At 41.9% G+C, this 12,408-nt stretch overlaps 4 protein-coding genes across 7 annotated transcripts; 2 read left to right on the top strand and 2 right to left on the bottom strand.

Annotated features, from left to right (window-relative positions):
* Window positions 1-35: 35 nt before the first annotated feature.
* On the top strand, window positions 36-2,627 carry LOC131125976 (membrane-spanning 4-domains subfamily A member 4A-like). The gene is made up of 7 exons (XM_058068081.2): window positions 36-361; window positions 547-662; window positions 743-853; window positions 942-995; window positions 1,847-2,002; window positions 2,069-2,191; window positions 2,257-2,627. Exons 1-7 carry the CDS (start codon window positions 355-357, stop codon window positions 2,293-2,295), a joined length of 606 nt encoding a protein of 201 aa, XP_057924064.2. The 5' UTR covers window positions 36-354; the 3' UTR covers window positions 2,296-2,627.
* Window positions 2,628-3,575: 948 nt separating this feature from the next.
* slx1b (SLX1 homolog B, structure-specific endonuclease subunit) lies at window positions 3,576-5,146 on the bottom strand. The gene is made up of 5 exons (XM_058068070.2): window positions 4,710-5,146; window positions 4,580-4,631; window positions 4,104-4,418; window positions 3,812-4,027; window positions 3,576-3,744 (listed from the first exon to the last, which is right to left on the bottom strand). The coding sequence occupies exons 1-5, from the start codon at window positions 4,880-4,882 to the stop codon at window positions 3,703-3,705; spliced, it is 798 nt and encodes a 265-aa protein (XP_057924053.2). The 5' UTR covers window positions 4,883-5,146; the 3' UTR covers window positions 3,576-3,702.
* Window positions 5,147-5,314: 168 nt separating this feature from the next.
* LOC131125983 (bolA-like protein 2) lies at window positions 5,315-6,226 on the top strand. Of its 3 annotated transcripts, none has more exons than XM_058068093.2 (4): window positions 5,315-5,379; window positions 5,607-5,671; window positions 5,771-5,868; window positions 6,008-6,226. In XM_058068093.2, exons 2-4 carry the CDS (start codon window positions 5,609-5,611, stop codon window positions 6,105-6,107), a joined length of 261 nt encoding a protein of 86 aa, XP_057924076.1. In that variant the 5' UTR covers window positions 5,315-5,379; window positions 5,607-5,608; the 3' UTR covers window positions 6,108-6,226. The 3 variants fall into 3 exon arrangements, with proteins under 3 accessions (XP_057924076.1, XP_078645237.1, XP_057924075.1); XM_078789111.1 differs by lacking the exon at window positions 5,315-5,379 and adding an exon at window positions 5,386-5,541 and having other exon boundaries at window positions 5,576-5,671; XM_058068092.2 differs by lacking the exon at window positions 5,315-5,379 and having other exon boundaries at window positions 5,386-5,671.
* Window positions 6,227-8,455: 2,229 nt separating this feature from the next.
* Window positions 8,456-12,344, bottom strand: LOC131125965 (protein C-ets-1-like). Of its 2 annotated transcripts, none has more exons than XM_078796099.1 (7): window positions 12,313-12,344; window positions 10,707-10,826; window positions 10,434-10,637; window positions 10,275-10,349; window positions 9,044-9,223; window positions 8,839-8,957; window positions 8,456-8,726 (listed from the first exon to the last, which is right to left on the bottom strand). In XM_078796099.1, the coding sequence occupies exons 1-7, from the start codon at window positions 12,329-12,331 to the stop codon at window positions 8,517-8,519; spliced, it is 927 nt and encodes a 308-aa protein (XP_078652225.1). In that variant the 5' UTR covers window positions 12,332-12,344; the 3' UTR covers window positions 8,456-8,516. The 2 variants fall into 2 exon arrangements, with proteins under 2 accessions (XP_078652225.1, XP_057924044.1); XM_058068061.2 differs by lacking the exon at window positions 12,313-12,344 and adding an exon at window positions 11,664-11,775.
* Between the last annotated feature and the right edge of the window lie 64 nt (window positions 12,345-12,408).

The raw sequence follows: 12,408 nt of genomic DNA, 5'->3' as shown, positions 1-12,408 counted from the left end.
TTTGTATGTATTGACATCGTCATTTGGGTATAGTGACAACATTCGATAGCACCAAAAGGTAACAAAACCTGTACCAGTGCAAGAAATTGCTAGAATTAGCTAGTAAGATGCATCATCGCATGAACGTTAAAAACACATAAACAACACATTAACATAATATCAAGTGGATGACTTTTTTCAGGCCGTTTCCCTTATGTAATGTTTACACAGCCCAGATGATTTTACGTCATGTAACTCTGCTGCCCACTGGTGGTAATAATCTCCCTGAAGAGGCAAACAAACGGGGCGACTGTTGCTCAACTTTGACCGTGCAGAGCGAAACTTCTCGCTGTCCGGACTAAACTGATCGTGATCATGGCAGGTAAAGATTCACCTTTTTCCTGGTCGTCTTTTCTCAAACTTTATAAATCGCAAGTCCAGTATTTAGACTGCTTAGACTCGAGATTGATGAACTCCAGATGGTCTTCTGACTTCCGTTGGACGAGGGATTGCAACAGTCCTCAAAATGGTGCGAAAAATGTCGTAACGATGGTATAATTTGGACAGTTTCAGATGAAGTTGAAGTGGCGGAGTCGAACCAGAACCCACTGATGACTGTCACGTTCCAGAGAGACACCAACAGGAAGCAGAAATACCTGGAGGCTGAACCAAAAGCTCTAGGGGTTTGTGCAAGTAGAAAATTCACACTCATGGTTTATGATTTTGGTTTTTTAATGAATTCATTATTAAATCCCGGTTCCAGATAACCCAGATTGCCATGAGTTTGTTTCAGATTGCGTCCACAAGTGTGTTTCACCACCAAAACCTTGGCCTAAATGAAACAGACATCCCTTTCATTGTTTTATCACTTCTGGTGAGAAAGCAACTTGCAAAAAAATTGACAAATTGTGGATCCTTGAGTATTTCATTACTGTATTACTGTCTAATTATTATCATGACAGGTGGTTATAGCTGGGAGTGTCGCTATAGCAGCGAAGAACCTCCACCTGCCTACAGTAAGTAGGCAATACTATATCTACAGTACTTATTGTTACAATGACATACAATGGGGAAAATAAGTATTTGAAATGTTGATAAAATGTTAATTTATCCCATTAACGCGTCAATTATATGCAACTAAAAACTAAAAACATTTTTGAGAGTTAACCGCTGATGAAGTGTTTTTCAGATTAAAAAATATATTAATAACAAGACAATGGGGAAAATAAGTATTTGACCTCTGTCGGTTTACCTCCTTTGGCAACAGTAGTCTTCAATGAAGGTAAAACTAACCTTAAAATGTTAATTTATACCATTAACAAGTCATTTATAAGCATATAAATTGTTATATGCACATAAAAATAATTATAATTATTATAAAACTAAACATTTTTGAGAGTTAACCGCTGATTAAGTGTTTTTCAGATTAAAAAATATATTAATTACAAGACAAAATGAACGCCATATTGTACGCTATAACTGGAAAATGCACCTTGGCAAATTGTTGCATACATTTTCGATGTTAACACACAAATCTGTGTGGCCACTATCCAAGGTCCCACTATACTTTTCTACAAAGACTGTTTATTTGTGAAATGCATCCAGTGGCTTCACAGTAAAATAAGCATAATGTGTAAAACTCTGACTTTTTATTAGTTTGAGAGAAGATATGCTGCTGATATTGGTAAAACGTCAATATCGAGCATCTCAATTGATAACATTTATTTTTTACATTCTGTCTCAGTGTTACAATAAAGCTACCATAAATGTTTTGGTAATCAATCAGATGAAATACTTATTTTCCTCACTGTATACTTCTTGGATATACTATTAAACACAGACTTTGTGAATTTTTCCTTGTTGTCAGCTGAGGGGCTGCCTGGCGATGCAGATTCTGGCCTGCATCGCCTCCCTATTCAACATAATCTGCCTACTGATCAATCTTGATCAATATGCGACACAATGCTGGCACTACTATAGCGGAAACCTCACCACTTACTTGGATGACTGCCATGTTCTGGAGGTGAGTAAGCACTACTGCAACCATTTTTTCATTTTTCAGTCCTGACTTGTTTCCAACCGCTGACAGCGCACCAGGACTCACCTCTTTGCAGAGAGCATACTCATCCAGGTCACTTTGTTCACCATCTCAGCCACTCTGGCCGCTTATTGCTGCAAGGTGGTCAACTGTTGTGCGCCGCCTCCCAAAGTGGTGAGTAAGTAAAGAGGAAGTGTGCAAATTTGCTCAAACCTGACCTTGGTTTCTGTCCCGTGCAGCCTGTGATCACTTTGCAAACCCAACCTGCCGAACAGTAAAGATGGACACCAAAAGAGCAAAGAGGTGACCTGCAGCACAAGCTAGCAGCGCTAAAAGCCATTTTGTTCTTCCTGCCTGCACCAACCTTGTGAGGAGAGTTCACAACTTGTATACAAATATAGCGTATTTTATATTTTTATATTCACTAACCTGCTTGTCAGTTGGGTTATCGCATAAGTTATCAGTATGACCCAAAATCACCAAATTTCAATACCTGAACAATACTTGCTTTGTATTTTACTACAATCGCCTGAATAATACTTTGTTTGATTCATCTGTATCTGTAAAATGTGTAATGATCACTCCAATAATTACAAGACCATATGCTATCCACATGATCAGTTATTGTGTGAATGCTGAAGAGCACATATTCTAAAAAGTCTTGGTTTTCTCGGAATTCAAATTTTTCCATAACAAAATTCCTACTGAAATACTGAAACACGGTCCATAGTTTTGAAAAAATTCAATTTACACACACACACGCCATTCGATCCTAACAATTTGTTACCGCAGTCATCTTCACGGTTTTTCGAACATTCATTCATTAATAAATGACAAATATGAACTGTTAAAAGTAAAAAAAATACCAAAGTTATACAAGTTACGTATATGTAGGCTGCACGGCGGACGAATGGTTAGCGTGCAGGCCACACATCTAGGAGACCTGAGTTTGATTCCACCCTCAGCCAACTCCATGTGTGGAGTTTGCATGTTCTCCCCGTGGATGCGTGGCTTTTCTCCGGTTTCCTCCCACATTCCAAAAACATGCTAGGTTAATTGGCGACTCCAAATTGTCCATAGGTATGAATGTGAGTGTGAATGGTTGTTTGTCTATATGTGCCCTGTGATTGGCTGGCGACCAGTCCAGGGTGTACCCCGCCTCTCACCCGAAGACAGCTGGGATAGGCTCCAGCATGCCCGCAACCCTTGAGAGGATAAGCGATAGAAAATGAATGAGTGAAAGTTATATGTAGTATTCTGGTCACTAGGCATCAGTAATGTTACATTGAAAAGAGGTTTTCAATTCCTCCAATTCGTGTGGAACTGGTAAATGTTTGGCTTCTTATGTTGTCCTTCTTCCCCACTGCAATTTCAACTCATTCTTAAATTTATAAATAAATCAAGGTTAACGAGTTAGCTTGGTGGCATGCTACATTTTAAATGAATTTATCTGTACTAACTATTGTTATGTTGGCGTACTCCAAACAGGAAGAGATGGGATATAATACTAACTATATGTTAGAATGTTGGTGCCATCAAGGCAACTGGAGAAACCTGATGGATAGTCTCTTTAAGAGCAGGTTTAATAGGTAAGAAACAAATATTGTAAAAGGTATTTCATGATCACAAGTAGAAAAAATATAAATATTTTTGTACAATCCTTTCCACATCAATGGAGATATCGGTCATTTCAGTTCATTTCCTTCATAGTTGATCTGCCAGTGGTTCTAAGAAGACACAAAGTCCACATTAAGACGGAAAAAGTATGAGGAAGAGGAGGCTAAAGTATCTTACTTGAGATGCAGACTTTGTGAACTCCTCCAGATCTCCTAAGCAGCCTTGTTTGAGGCGGATTAGACTCCCCCACAGCATGGAGCGCCAGCAAGCAGGACACTGCCCCTCCACAGGCAGGAGGTGGGACGGCTCTGCCTTAAGGAAGAGCTTGGCCAGGCAGATCACGTGACTGCCCATCCCGCAGGATGGGTGGAAACAGCTCAATTTTTCTGAAATCTGAGTAGGAGTGGAACAAGAAGCTGCTTGGCAAATGCTTATTATCTCCAGACATGATCTAAATAAAGGAAGCTACCTTGACCAAGCCCTTGCAAAGGAAACACCTGGAAGTTTCCACCTGGTCTTCGGGGTGTAACAGACGCTTCTTCTTGACTTTTACGCCTCCGCTGACGACAGGGATGTGCAGAGGAGGTCGCAGATTGACCTCAAACTCCATCCTGTACTCCGGCTTAAGCCAGCGGGCGGTCAGCGGGAGTCGGCTCCACGGCGCCACCCGTAGCATGTTGGATACGACACGCCAGTGGAACTGTAGGCTGGACTCTTTCCTGGTGCGGCGGGAGATGCAGGAGAGACGCCTGGAGGAGTGAGGGTTCTGCCACGCCCACTCAAACTAACAAGACACAATGATGACAGTTACAATCAAATAAACATGCACCAATTGTGTTGTCTTCCTCAATTAAGGAAGCTTGACTACTATGGAAATATTGCAAACTCATATCATACTAAAGATGTTTCACTAATCTGCATGCAATTACATATAAATGCACTTACTCTTAAGGCAGCAATATCAGAGGGAAAGCCATGTATGATAAGGACCATCTCCCTAAACAAAAACAAAGGAATGCATTCACAATATTAATGACAGTGTGATGATTAATACACAAAACAGCGTGTACAATACCATGGTCCTCTCCCACTGGTCCGCTTTGCTCCTCCTTTGTGTCGTCCAGCATTGTGCTGTCCGATCCTGCGCTCAGGATTCACCGTGAAGCCAATGTATATTCGTCCTTTATATTTAGGGTTGAGGCAGTACAGCATATATACACCAAAGAAGCTTTCTACCTCCACAACCATTGTACTGGAGGGGAACTACACTATGCAGCGGCGCAAAATATCATAAAAGTATTAAAGTTAAAGTAAGCAACATCTAATTTGTCTTAATATTGTTAATTTTTGTGCACATATTTACACAATGACCATTGTATTAACCTTGTAAAGCCTGTTTCAGATTCGGAAATGTTCAATTCAAAAAACACTCCGAGTTAGTAGTCCCTGAGATTGCCTGTCAATAATGAGGGAACAAAACATGTCATCTTAAGAGTACTAAGATTATATTTTTAAAAAAGGTTTACTTCCAGCTTACTTTGTATGTGTTATAAAATTTTACGTATAAAATTCGCTGACTAATACTCCCCTGCGCCTCATAAACTATCAGGCTTTCGACGGTTTGCCATTTCAAAATATAGGTTCCGCCTCTCAATGTACTGCATGATCTGATTGGACATGGCTGTGACTAGTCTCTTGATTGGTTCTTTTATAGGAAACACAGAAAATACCAGGAATTCAATACAGTACGTAACATTTCCGTATGTACATTATCTATTTAGAAATATCCAAAAATGTAGGGCATGATAATAATTATCCTGAAATATTAAATCAAATAAAGAATGAAGATTTTGATTTAATTGTGGGGAAATATGTACTTCCGGTTCTAATTTTGCTAACGAGACACGTTCTGAATCAGACAGTCCATCTTAAAATAAACCGATTTACTTACTGCTATCGCTTGTTGTTCTAGAGATGGCTATAACATCAGACCATATACGTGACAAACTTCTAAAGGAGCTCACTGCAGAACACGTGGTAGGGTTATGTGTGTCATTTGTTATTAGCATTTGTATACATTGTGTCACTTCATTGCGCATCACATTTGTAACTTATCACTTGTCTTGTGTTCTCCAGGACGTGGAGGACACATCACCCAATAGATGTGCAGCCAGCTTTAAAGTGCTTGTGGTCTCCTCCCAATTTGAGGGCAAACCACTGTTACAGAGACACAGGTATTAAACACACACATATTACCCATCACAGAATGCACGTATTCATGTCATTTTATTTTACATAAAATAAACACAAAAGTGATGTGCATCATGGTTGCGCAGTACATGCATGAGTACTAATGTAACATGTTGTTGTCAGGATGGTCAATAGCTGTTTAGCAGAGGAGCTCAAAGATATCCACGCCTTTGAACAGAAGACCCTAACACCGGAGCAGTGGGAGAAACAAAGGCCAAAATAACTCACCATACATTGTGTGTGTGTTGTTCCACTTCCCATCAGTTGCTAATGTGCAGACAACAGAAATGCATTTCAGTATCCTGCTGGCAATAAAAAACAACGAATGCTGCATGTTTGCTGTCCTGTATGTGTATTATGTAAATTTTTAAATTGTAACACACTTTTCTAGTAACTTAAATAGTAATTTGATGGCGCTATCTGCAGGAGGGAAAAAGTTCTGAGGGTGCTGTCTGAAGTCAAACCACTGAACATTTTACAGCAAGAAGATGCTTTAACAAGACGTGATGTTTCAGTGAAGCTTTCATAAGTGTAACACCCTATCCTGTACAGTGAGAGGCATATTATCGGGTTTATTATATCAAAATATGCATTTTTAGGACTTTTTATGGGTGCATCCATTGTTTGTAGTTTTTCACAATTCACAGGGGGTCTTGGAACATAATTGATGCACTGTATAGAGAAGTACAGAAGGACACATGTATGTGTGTTGAACATGGCCTAATCTGAATCCAAATGAAAAGCATGCCATGGCTGTTGAATATCAAGTCGATGAACACCTCACTGCGTGGTGCACTTGTCAAACCGAGCAGAGGTGTTTATAATAGCAGAAAGACAACCCCCCCCCCTCCTGTGCAACGCATTAGCCATGTGTATTTTGCTCAGTTGGGTGCTCCTTTTAGGGATCTATTGATTTCACAGCCGGCCATCTGAGGCTCTGATAACACCATTGCAGTCGCCAACACCATTTGAGTCAATGTTCTTGAGTCAATGTTGTACAACATTTATTTTACAATAAATGTTGTACAATTCTGAAAAAAAAAGTAAATCCTGATGTCCTGATGTCACGTGTGCACATACGCACCTCTTTTAAATATATATCATTATAATATTATTAAGGTCATTTTCCTGTTCTAGTTTAAACAAACCTCCAATAGTCTTTGTGGTTCTACATGGGAGATCTCGGAAGGAGAGTTGACCTGGGGACTTTCATAGAAAAGAATAGAAAGACAAAATAACCCATCAAGTTAAAAACATGACATGCTCGCTCCACAATACATGTCAAAGGAAAAGTCAGTGAATTAATGCGATCGCTTCTTAAGCTGACCAGGGCGAGTTGGCTGCACTTCCCTGGCTGGTGTGGCTCACTGGGGGACGGGTCGAGAGGGAGGAATGGCCGATCAACGGCAGTGCAGTGTGTGGCCTTGAGTAAAAAATGTCAGTGTTTGCAGCTATTTTTTCAAAGTTCATTCATTCATTCATTTTCTACTGCTTTTCCTCACGAGGGTCGCAGGGGTGGGTGCTGGAGCCTATCCCAACTGTCTTTGGGCAAGAGGCGGGGTACACCCTGGACCAGTCGCCAGCCAATCACAGAGCACATATAGACAAACAACCATTCACACTCACATTCATACCTATGGACAATGTGGAGTCGCCAATTAACCTAGCATGTTTATGGAATGTGGGCGGAAACCGGAGTATGCACACAGAGATGCCCGAGTGGGGAATCGAACTCGGGCGCTAACCACTTCCACACCGTGCACACCGAGTTTTTTTTTAAGTTAAAAAAATCAATTAATAGAATAGATTTTACAGCGCTTTTCAAGGCTCCCAAAGCGCTTCACAAAGAAGTGAAGCCATTATTCATTCACTCCTCAGTCACACAGTAGTAATGGTAAAGTACATATGTAGCCACAGCTGCCCTGGGGCATTCATACACCAGTGTGGGCAGCACTGAAGGCAAGGTGGCTGAACTGTCTCAGCCAGGAACACAACAGCAACAGGCCTCCAAAACCTCCTCTATTCCAGTGATTCCTATTAGTGCCCCCGAGTGGCCGCTTGATACAACGTGCCCTCATATTAAGGTTGTTCTTAAAGCAGCAATTAGTAATACTTTGTAGTCCGCCACCTGCTGCTGTGTGGAATTCATTTAAAGCCATACATATACATGAGAGAGACTATGTTATGCATGCACAAGTCAGTGTGTGAACCAGATGGTTTATCACACGCTTTATGGTGTATTAGGTGTGCAGCTCAACACTGTAGAGTGTATCTGCATGTCAGGGCCATATTTGTATTTATGTTGGCGACACAAAGATCGTCCAATCGGCATAACCAACCAACATTCGGCTACGAGGACAAAAGACTCTCCTGTCTTCCATTAGTGAAAGTGGTGGAAGTAATCCTGCCGCACTCACTCTCTGCATGTCTGACAACTTGTTCACTGGCTTGTAAAATTAAATCAGCACGTCCACTTGCCTTCTTTTCATGGTTTAAAAATCTGGCCACGTAAATGTTAGGATCGCTTAAAGGTTCGCCCAATAGATGGAGTTTGTTAAAAAAAAGGTCTGTATTTACCACAGTGGCTGGATAAAATAATCGGAAAATTTTGCTCCCGCTCATATTTTAATTACTAGGCTTTGGCGCCGATGTCTAACATGGCGTGCAACTCCCCCGGCTCATATCCCAGCAGCTCTTGCAAGTTGCAGACAAAGCGATACACGTAGCGCTTGCCCGCCGTCTTCCGGATGATGTTCTTGTCATAGTAGTAGCGCAGGCCCCTGCTCAGTTTCTCATAGTTCATCTTGGGTTTGTGCTTCCTGCGTCCCCACAGCAGCGCCACCTAAAGCACCAAAACCTTTTGACCTTCTTGGTTGAATGTAATTGTTCAAATATTCAAATTTGACTAATCATTGTTCCCACGGTCTAATTTTATGAGCTAAAAAAAGGCCTACCTCATCAGGGTCAGTCAGCTTGAACTCCCAGCCGTCTCCCGTCCAACTGATACATGACTGACAGCTGCGGTCAGTCAGCAGCTCCAGTAAAAACTGCCACAGTTGAATGGGACCATTTCCTGTTCACATATTAACAGTCAGCTAAAATGATGTGGGATCATGACAAACACACACACACACACACACACACACACAAGTGACTCACCAGTATAACCGGCGAGCATGGCTGCTGGTATCACCGCATTGCCCACGTCTGTCTTGTCTCCCACATACTCCTTGAAGCTTTTGTACGGTTGTGTTAAAGTGAAAATGTCCTCACACTGCACCTCAGTGTCGGTCCACAGGAAGTTGCCACTGGAAGATGTCTCTGCTTCGGAGTCGCTCTCTGAATGGACAGATTCAATCAGATTCCACGCTTAGAGTCATGAAGACAAGCGACTAATTTATATATATTTTTTGTTTTTTATATTAATGTTGAGGGCGGCACGGTGGTCGAGTGGTTAGCGCGTAGACCTCACAGCTAGGAGGACCAAATTGTCCATAGGTATGAATGTGAGTGTGAATGGTTGTTTGTCTATATGTGCCCTGTGATTGGCTGGCGACTAGTCCAGGGTGTACCCCGCCTCACAGCTAGGAGGACCAGGGTTCGATTCCACCCTCGGCCATCTCTGTGTGGAGTTTGCATGTTCTTTCCGTGCATGCGTGGGTTTTCTCCGGGTACTCCCGTTTCCTCCCACATTCCAAAAACATGCTAGGTTAATTGGAGACTCCAAATTGTCCATAGTTATGAATGTGAGTGTGAATGGTTGTTGTCTAAATGTGCCCTGCAATTGTCTGGCGACCAGTCCAGGGTGTACCCCGCCTCTCGCTCGAAGACAGCTGGGATAGGCTCCAGCACCCCCGCGACCCTTGTGAGGAAAAAGCGGTAGAAAATTAATGAATGAATATTAATGTTGAGGGTGGTACGGCGGTTGAGTGGTTAGCGTGTAGACCTCACAGCTAGGAGGACCAGGGTTCGATTCCACCCTCGGCCATCTCTGTGTGGAGTTTGTATGTTCTCCCCGTGCATGCGTGGGTTCCTCCCACATTCTAAAAACATGCTAGGCGACTCCAATTTGTACGAATACGAACGTGAGTGTGAATGGTTGTTTGTCTATATGTGCCCTGTGATTGGCTGGCGACCAGTCCAGGGTGTACCCCGCCTCTCGCCTGAAGACAGCTGGGATAGGCTCCAGCACCCCCCGCAACCCTCGTGAGGAAAAAGCATTCATGAATGAATGAATATTAATGTTGAAGCAATAATGCTTGACAAGCACACTGCACACAACTCTGTACCGTCCATCAACATGACAAAATTATTTTTTTTCTACTTTGTATGTGAATATACTCTCAAAATATTCAACGAGAGTGTGTAAGTGTACATGGACAATATTCACCTTTGATGCTAGGAGGCTGGCAGAGGAAGGATTCAGTGCACGTCGTCTGTGCAGCACTCCAGACGCCATCATTCTCTGTAGGTAAAAAAAAAAAAGAAAAAGTTGGCAACTTCTGACATGTTATTTGTATGACGGCCAATAGTTGTGTTTCTTCGGTACCACGTCTCATGATCTCCAAGTGCTCCCACATAATCTCTCCTGCGGTATAGTCAGACGTGAGGCCCAGGAAAGCCTCACGGTCCAGGCCACACAACTCATGACCCTGCAGGCCCTTCAGTTCTGAGCCCAGCAAGTGCAGACCAAACTCAGCACGGCACCAGTCCAGCCAGTGATTCACCTCCCACTCAGACCACAAGGTGACATCTGGAGGAGAAATAAACCCCCCACAATGACTCTCCTCATGGAGGTCCTCTGGAAGCTCAGGTGTTTCACCTTGCGGGAAGCGGTGGGTGAGTCTCTCCTGGGTGAAACCGGCAAAACTGTCACTCAAGGCCTTGCACAGCACCTCCTTACTCGTTGGGGTGAGAGGGGGAACCTCCAGGGGATCCATCGCTGTGCACACACACACACACACACACACACAGTCTAGTGTCAGTTTTAAGCCCTTTACATGCTGATATTACCATTCAATTCCCTCTAGCTACTACTAATCCCCATTTTAACATTATAGCAATGTATTTTTAACAATTCTAAAATTATACATTTTGTATATTAAACCAGTTCTATACTATTTCCATTTCCAGAAGATGAACTGAGATACTTAAACTTGGGACAATTTTGTCAAACGCGGTTCTGTGGTGCAGAATATTAGTTCAGTCTAACCGCTGTTTCCGCTTGGACGCATTTCACTGCAGCACACAACACAAGCACGAGCCACTTATATTGCGTCTACATGAACTGCAAGCGGTAGGTAAGTTTTCCATGATTACTTTAGTCGGGTGCGGTCAAGTTTTCTCACTATATTGACATAAGTTCTAAAGTGTGAGCACATACATCTGTTAATATTGGGAGCTTGAGTGGGCACGTTAATCAAGGACTTTAGAATTAATACAGTAGGGCCAATCGGCAAGTACTTCCGTATTATGCTGCGCGGGTTTGGCCGCCATGATGGTGAGCAGAAACTACAAAATATACATTGAAAACACGTCCACGGTACAATGCGTGGCTATTAATTGCTCTAAAAGATGATCCAAAACTTTTGGACGGGGTGGCCAGGGGTGGTTGAGTTTGTCCACTGCTGCGATACACACACAAAAAAAGCCTTGACCCATTCAAAATGGCGGCGATGTTGGCGTCTATCTATGTACACAGTGGTCATCTCTCGTTACTCTCATCTAGACAATTCAGTTTATCAACTTATTGCCACCATTATATTAGTAATGGTCTCACCTTGGCTACTGCAATGTCTCCGCCATTGCCTAATCCTGCTTTAAAGTTCTTCACAACTTTATCCCTGACTCCTCTGGTGAGTTTCTTGGACTCCATGATGCTGTACGCTCACCTATTCTCTTAACAAACCTGCATTTATACTGAGATTAGTTCATACGTAGGTGAAATCTATTTAATCTATAGGTCAACATTTGATCGCTCAACAATCAGCAGGCAATTTATGAAGACAAAAAGGCTGCACTTAGACAAAAGTGGCATTAATACGTTTGCATGCCACACAGTTTTTAATTTGTAAAAAATGTGAAAATTTTACTTTTTGTCTTTCACATCAAAACCCAGTAAAAATATAATATCACAAAATGTGGCAAGTTTCATGGGTATGGTTAATTTTCAACTTTACAGATGACAAAGCAAATTACGACTCATCAGGATTGTATATCAGTAATTAATTAATTACATTTTTATCAATATGCTGAGGGCCAATAAAAAAAAGGCTGTTGGGATGGCACCCATGTTGTTATGTTTAACTTCATACAATGATGTGCATATAATAGTGAAACATTTAGTGTGTTTATGCTTTTTATTGTTAGTTTTGTTCCATAGAAGCCTAAAAAAATCATATTAATAAGAAAAGCAAGCAGTGACTTACTGTAAGCGCTGCAGTCCATGTCAGAGTGTGAGGAGTAGCCGCAACAAATGGGGGGGATCAGGTGAGACCTTCAATGTTTTAATATGATGAACACAA

The sequence above is a fragment of the Doryrhamphus excisus genome, linkage group LG2 (genome assembly GCF_037039965.1).
Source record: "Doryrhamphus excisus strain RoL-2023G ecotype Guam linkage group LG2, RoL_Dexc_Guam_v1.1, whole genome shotgun sequence".
Taxonomy (NCBI): Eukaryota; Metazoa; Chordata; class Actinopteri; order Syngnathiformes; family Syngnathidae; genus Doryrhamphus; species Doryrhamphus excisus.
The sequence above is the reverse complement of the archived record's forward strand: the minus strand, read 5'-3'. Positions and strand labels throughout refer to the sequence as shown.